General features: G+C 32.7%; 1 protein-coding gene across 2 annotated transcripts; it reads right to left on the bottom strand.

Moving 5' to 3' along the window:
- Nucleotides 1-2010: 2010 nt before the first annotated feature.
- LOC114193201 (uncharacterized) lies at nt 2011-6405 on the bottom strand. 2 transcript variants are annotated; one of them, XM_028082919.2, is made up of 10 exons: nt 6217-6405; nt 5842-5867; nt 5540-5630; nt 5049-5258; nt 4082-4204; nt 3942-3999; nt 3731-3804; nt 3230-3318; nt 3080-3152; nt 2011-2495 (listed from the first exon to the last, which is right to left on the bottom strand). In XM_028082919.2, the coding sequence occupies exons 1-9, from the start codon at nt 6316-6318 to the stop codon at nt 3083-3085; spliced, it is 843 nt and encodes a 280-aa protein (XP_027938720.1). In that variant the 5' UTR covers nt 6319-6405; the 3' UTR covers nt 2011-2495; nt 3080-3082. The 2 variants fall into 2 exon arrangements, with proteins under 2 accessions (XP_027938720.1, XP_027938721.1); XM_028082920.2 differs by lacking the exon at nt 5049-5258.
- Nucleotides 6406-8006: the final 1601 nt, after the last annotated feature.

Raw genomic sequence — 8006 nt, 5'->3', positions numbered from 1 at the left:
AAAATATGTTGAATTCTCTCTTTATGCTCAACAATCAAGGGAAAATTTTATTAACATATATGTCAAAGTGTTTCTCATCATGTGTTTGTTTTATAGAAAATGTTTATTTTTTGATAAATTGAAGTTACTTGATATTTTTTTTTTGCATTGTCTTAATAATTTCTATATGAATAAAAATTCACAAAAATATAGTAATTTTTTTTAGAATAATCTTAATTCCGAATTCTATGAAATACAGTATCATATAAATTTAAAACAATAAGATAAAAACATTACCTAAAGTGTATCGAATTTTAAATCTTTTAAATATTTGTGTTTAAGTATAAAATAAATATATAATTACTAATTTGATCTCCTAATTTTTTGGTTTAGTTCAATTTGGTATTCATATTTTTGGTTGGTTCAATTTAGTATTCCAATTATTTAAAAAGGTTCAATTTGGTCTTTTCCATTAAGTTGGAGTTAACACTGTGTCCATACAGGACACGTGTCAAGTCATGAAATTTTATAATTTTAATTTTTTAAATTTTTTTTTTTCTAAAAATTTATAATCTGCCACGGTCAGGTTACTGTCGTACCACATGACAATTTACAGTCATGACACGTGGCAGTGGTAATATTTGTTTTCAATTTAGTTCTCTATAAAAAAAAATTGTTCAATTTAGTATCCCAATTCTTTAAAATGATCCAATTTTGTCCTTTAAAATTTGAGACCAAATTAGTAAATAAGTTTAATTATAACTTATATATTCATATTAAAATTATTGTTTTGAATTTATACATCAAATCACTGTACCTAAATATTCAAATTATTTTATTTTTTACAAGTATAAAAAAATTTCAAGTGTAAAAAATTATAAAGATAGAAATGTAAAAAATAAAATAATTTGAATATTTAGGTGAACTGATTTGATGTATATATTAAAAAAAATTATTGTAACATGGATATATAAGTTATAATTAAGTTTATTTACTAATTTGGTCTCAAATTGAAAAGAACAAAATTGAATAAATTGAACCAAAAATTGAACCAAAAATTTAAAATAGAGGACTAAATTAAAAATAAGTTTTACCACTACCACGTGTCATGACGGTAAACTACCATGTGGCACGATAGTAACATGACACATGGTAGATTAGAAATATTTAGAAAAAAAATTAAAAAAAGTAAAAAAATTCACGGCTTGACACGTGTCTTGTACGGAGTACACAGTGTTAACTCTAACGGAGAAGACCAAATTCAACCCTTTTAAATAATTGAAGTACTGAATTAAGATACAAATTAAACTAATAAAAAATATGGAGACCAAATTGAACTAAACCAAAAAAAAATTAAGATACAAAATCAGTAATAATAGCTAAAATAAAAATATAAAGTATCATTCCTTCGGGGTTTTTATTTGAATCGACAGTTGGTTAAAAGGATACATAATTGAAATCACATTGATCGTAAATGGATTGACAAATGATTAAAATTGGCTAGGGTTAGATTTCTCCATATTCACGTCTAAAACTATTTACCTTACCCTCTTAATCCAAGTAATTACCAGCGAATGAAAGATAAAATCTGCTGCTTTGGACTAAATCAATTCCTCCACATTTAACTCCTTTGCTTTAACCAAAACTATAATTTTTCAAATGTTCTCAACTAATATAAGCCATGAGAATTCAATGAGATCTCACAATTAAGCTGTATTATTGGGACATCAACAACTATGGTAAAATGTCTTACTATTCAACTCAATAACCAAGTTTCCAATTAAGAGATTGAACCCAATTCCAATTCTAAGGCTAGTCCAATAATAGCATTATGAACAGAACAAAATCCCGTCACAATTGAATGATATACAAAAAGAAAAAAGAAAAAAAATAGAATTAACATGAAACAAATCAAAAGCACGAGAGATTGTAGGATCCTTACGGTATAACTAAATAAGAGGAATCAATCATTCCGCTTTCCCCAACCTAGGAATTTAGAAATACATTTAAAACAAATAAAAAATTAATACATGAGACGATAAAGAAGTGATATCCATTAGCAATTCCTGAGATTGGCCCTTGATTTTTTTCAAGTTTGATATGCACAAACCTGAATGAACTCCCGAAGTAGGGAATAGCAACTGTTTCGTGTGTTACATAGTACCTTTGGTTTGTCAAAAGTCTACAAAGTTGGTAACATTGTTTTATACCAATCTAAGTGAACTGAGTACATTTAAACGCCCGTTGGACCACATTTAAATGCACACAAATCAGCGGCTATATTCTATCAACATAGCATGGAACGTCTAAATGCGCTGCTGAGCATTCAAATGAGCACTAACCAATAAGCTCGTCTTCAATTTATAACATGAAGATAACAGTGTTGAACTGAGTACAAGGCACCATTAGCGGTTTAAATGGCTTCCATATCTTGTTTACTTGTGCTCCAATCCAAACAAATAACAGACTCTCCAATTCATCCCAATTAGTCTCTCGTACAGGCCCTACAGTCGAGACTGAAAAAAGAAATTTCAAGAATCTTTTACCATGAAACTTTACTAACACGCACAAATACATCAGCCAAATGCTAAAATCATGAAACAACAATTTTTCTAGCAACTTTATATGACTTGCAAATATATACACTAATTTAGTCACGAGTTTTACGTAACTGTGCTCAATATTAAAGATTTATCACACCTCAAATTTACCCCTTTTGTTAGCCCTCAAGTAAATCACTTCTTAAGACCAAAATATAAACAAACAACATTAACATCATACTATTAGAAAAAAATAAAATTAGATACATTTTTAAATTGATGTCTTCTGTCACAAACTACATTAGACACACAACTACATATGGATTAATATTTGTGACTGAAATCGGCATTGCAAAATAGTTGGAGACATGAATATGAGGAATATGTATGCGCTGCAAATTAATGGCAACGACAAACAAAACTATTCTGTCTCAAAAACGTATTCATCTCAAGATGACCCACATATTCCACTAACAATCAATGGCAATTTTGTTGTCATTGCATCCCATTCCGCCACTCAATTACCCAGACATGCCCATCTAAAAGATATAAATAATTACCAATCATGATGGTTTTGTTTTCCATCCAGCTTTTGAAATGCGACGAAGCTCTTGGGTTCGATTCTTCACATCACTACAATTTCCAAAATAGTGTTCAGAAATTTTGGACCCATTATAGGTTAAATCACATTTGCAAAATAGAAATAGTACCTTTGTATCAAATAAAGAAAAAGATAGAACACAGGAAGTAGCACCAAGATCAATGCTCCAGCAGCCAGACGGAAGAAACTACTTTGATCCTGCAGTGGAAAAATATCAGGATTGACAAATAACAGCTTTATTGACAAGAATTAACTGTAACAATAAATCAGTTATAATGTGTAAGTCTTAAGAAATTATGGCATAATGAATTGAAAAGACAAAAATCTAACGCTTAAAAGTTTTAAAACCTTTCAGTAGAAAGGGAAAGATACTCTGTGACTACAAGTTTTGACATTAGAATCTAATTTGAGCCACACAAAAATGTAAAAGCATTAACCTAATGTCAATAAGGCTTTTTCAATTTACAGAGAGACTTTGCCAATTAGGCAAAAAACATCACAACATAGATCATCTTTGAGTGGGAGTATAGATTTCCATATACCAATAGAGTTAGCAATGACAGATTTCTAATTAAAGGCGTATTGAATATCCCAATGAATCAGGCTTTACCTTGCCTCCTCGAGAGAAGGGTTTATGTTTCCCTGAGCAAGTGTGAGCATCACAAAATTGGTGCAGAAACAATTCTACCAGTATATCAGGAAATTGGGTAAGAAATAAATTAACAAAGACCACAACATAATTAAATTACGTGTGGGAAAGTGACAAGAAACATCGTAATCGAACAATACGGAGAAAACTGAAAAAATAAATTAAAGTATACCATGAAGGCGTCCTGCTGCTGGACCATCACTTGTAGGAAAACAATTGTCAGCAAGACTCTGAGTAAAGAGTGCATATGGATTAGGTGAATAGTTGATAATACAATGAACAGTGAAAGAAACAAAACAAAATGAAAGCAACCTCACATAGATGACGATTTCTTGCAGCAGCTGCCAGATTACACTTGCTTCTGGGGGATCTGAAATTCATCACAGCATCACAATGCATCGCACCACATAAATCAGCCAAGCATTTACCATGACTCTGCATTAAATAGCCCACCAATAGAAACAGCATTTTCTGATAAATAATAAAGCATAAAAAAGAACTGCTAGTAAAATTGATGTAAGATTCAAACACTCTTTTGAAACTACCATAAAAGGCCCAAATTTGTTTCCACTGGTTCCACATCCAATATTTAAATGACTTAACTGATCACACAGTAAGAAATACTCAGACTACAAAATTGTTTATCTCCTCGTGGTAGCCATCAAATAAATTAACTTATTCACAAGGAAAAACATTGAATTACATCAATTTAAGGAAACTTGCTCAGGAGTTGAGGGAGGAAGGGTGAGTGGTCCCTTGCGGTCATCCATAATAAGGGGGACAAACTGAGTTAACAAATCAGATAACTTCATGTATTATGGTATAACTATATTAGTATATCTTGGTTATTGAACTCATCAGGTATTGAGAAATAACAAAAAGTTACAATTTAAAAGGAACAAGGAATTGCGGTCATCCATAATAAGGGGGACAAACTGAGTTAACAAATCAGATAACTTCATGTATTATGGTATAACTATTTTAGTATATCTTGGTTATTGACCTCATCAGGTATTGAGAAATAACAAAAAGTTACAATTTAAAAGGAACAAGGAATGAAAGACAACAGAAAGGACACATTAAAGTAAATATTCAGATCACAACAAAGCCAAATACTCACAAGTATATAACTTCTCAGTGCAAAAAAAGGGTGAGTATGACTGAGATAATTATGAATTTCAAACTCATCAAATAATTTGATAAAATTAAAAGATGAAAAGCTGGCACTGCACATTATGTATCTTCCAAGGACAATGATAAAGGAATGAAATTGACATACCACATTCAGAAGATTGTAGTGTCTTTTATCAAAATGCTGATCAAGAAATTTCTCTTCCCGAAAGCTTTTCTTACAATATCCACACTGCCATTCATGTCTATCTATGAAAATTTTATGCTCTTCCTGATCGCTAAATATATCATTTTCAGGGTGAAGTGTGCATTTAGTTGAAAGCCGGTAGTTTTCTCGTTCCACAAATGGCATCAAATACTACAAAAGCATACAAGGAACATATCCGTTCAGAGAGAAAAAGAGAAGCGTGTCCTGAAAATCTGTTTAAACTAGGGATTTGATATTAATGAGTCAATAAATACAAAAGTAAGATTTTCGTAATTATTATGTTTACCTGAGACATTGAAACTACGTGTTTCCAAAATTCTTATTAACATGTTTTTAACAATATTCATGGATCTGATTAGAAATTTAGATAACTTAACAGTGAACACTGCAATGTTGCAGATTCATAATGATTGCCAAAGGAATTTTCATACCTCCTCTATCACTTTCCGAGCTGCCCTACTTCTCTCCCTGGAGCAATGCAATTCTTGAACATGTTCTTGTCCCTGTTCCTGTTCAAGTTTCCTACATTGAAAATACATGAGTCACGCACGACTGAATCATGAGAGACAAGCTAAACTATAAAGAAGAATGAGTTCAATATATTTATCAGTAGCTAGGAAGGAAACTGTATCAGTTAGGAACAAAAGCTAAACATCAAAGTAAAGTAAACCATCGACATATTTGGCTGATGGAGTTAATTAACAATAAATAAATTGCGAATCCATTCAAATACCTTTCACCAGAAGATTCCTCATAGACCTGGAGCAAAAGATATAGGAAAACGAGAATTAACTTCCTAATCATGGTTCAGATGAAATATATGCTAAACATAAAGATTATAATTAAATCAACCAAAAAACTTATAATCTAGCACTTGAACTATTTGTGACCTCGAAATCCTTCGTAGCTCAACACAATGAACTTGAACCCTAAAAACTCACTATTCCAATTTTCATATCCTAAACTCGAAATCCTTCGTAGTTTGCCTATTTGTTTTGACGCAATTTCTACAATATCTTGCTCATCTCAAATAAAAGAATGCGTATAAGAAATTATACATCGCACATTTTGTTTATTCAGAGTCCAGTGCAGAGGCATGCACCATTACCTGCCGTGCGTATAAGAATGATGACGAAGATACGTGGACGAGTTCGTGCAAACAAAGTAGCGCGATCAAAAAGATTGAAAAAATTGTTGTGACCTTCTTCATGCTTCACTCTTTGTCCCAACTCGTGCTCATTTTGTGCAGAAGAAAACTATTAGACTCCTCCTAATTATTAGAGGTATTGAAAAAAATAAGAACCCTTAACATCAAACTTTCTAGCACATTTTTCCTAATACTCTGGTCATTGTTGATAAATATTATTAAAATATAAAAACTATAAATTAAATTTATTAAATAAGAAATAAAATTCATAAATGATTTTTTATTTTTTATAAATTTTAATGAATAACAAAGAATAAGTTCCAAATTTTGTAAAAAATCAAACCTAATTCTTTTTCTTTCTTACAAAATTGAGATAAAGTACCGTTTAAACAAATCTATTACTAAATATAAACAACTTTAAATTCACCTTCTACAAGACATGTGGGATTAGTTTTTTTTTTCATTACCAGCAATCCGAAAATGAAAGTAAACCAGTTAAAAAGTCTAATAGTTTAAACACAATTCCTACAATCCTAGGCATACCACGATACTAAAAGTAAACCAGTTAAAAAGTCTAACAGAAGAAGATAGATTATTAAAGAGTAAAGCCATACATGGGCCATAGCCCTAACAAAAAGCCCAAACAAAACGCGATGTCCAACCCAAACGAACTATGCAGCGGAATCATCTCTTTCCGGTTGACCTCGAGTGCTTCTCGCATCTGCTCACATCAACAAGTTGATGATCATCGCAAAAGTAGAAGAACAACATACAGAGCAATCAAACAAGCAAACATGATAAGCTAGAGCCATAAAGATTTCATCAATGCAACCAGATATACTTTCGCAGTCCAATATACATACATCACATACATCACCCAAGCATGTTATGACCTTCCAAATCAATACACTAAGACTCGACTCGACTCATCCGGATACATATAACCTGGTCGGATTCAGCGAATGCTTGCACTTGTGGTGGATACCACTGCTCACCCCCGAGCTATGTGTTACAAGTGTTACAATGAATCAATTCCCTCATACACAAGGTTAGCCCTTAATGAGTTTCAGGCCTCCTGTTACTCTCACCACAAGAGTCAGTCCGCTCTAAGTGAGACTAACTGTCTCCTTAGAGTGTCAAGATACAATCCTTACCTTGAATCCTTACCAAGTTATGTAGATGGGGAACCACCATGGACACGCACTAACAGGGGCCATGGAATTACGTCCCGACCATTAAAGCACGACCCTGAAATCCCACCTAGAGATTTCCAAGGAATTATGCATTGACACAGACCAAGCATACCAGACCAATCCATAAATATTTATTACACATATACATATACATCACGTGCCATCTCTTGATAATTCACCTTTTTCATTTCTTTCCCAGTGGTTCCATACCCATCCATTTCTCTCAAACCATGGTTATGGGATTTCAGCTCATGTCAATACCATGCCACTTTAACACCAACCATCTCATTTAGTTTACATGTCAAGTTTATACCATACCCATCATTCACCATCCATGAATCATATCACTCATACATAGCAGTTCATTACATATTTTTCATCATAACAATCATACCCAAGCAAGTGCCAATCATCCAAGACCAATAAACAACCAAGCACCACACTACCTCGCCCAGCTCCTCGCTCAGGCTGAAGGGTCTCGCTCAAGCGAAAGGCTCTCGCTCAGGCGAGACTCCTCTCGCTTGGGCGAGACGCTCGCTTGCTCAGAAAGGACGTGGG

Source organism: Vigna unguiculata, chromosome 8 (genome assembly GCF_037176805.1).
Source record: "Vigna unguiculata cultivar grain cowpea cultivar isolate G323 ecotype 2 chromosome 8, ASM3717680v1, whole genome shotgun sequence".
Classification (NCBI taxonomy): Eukaryota; Viridiplantae; Streptophyta; class Magnoliopsida; order Fabales; family Fabaceae; genus Vigna; species Vigna unguiculata.
This window is presented reverse-complemented; position numbering and strand designations above follow the sequence as displayed.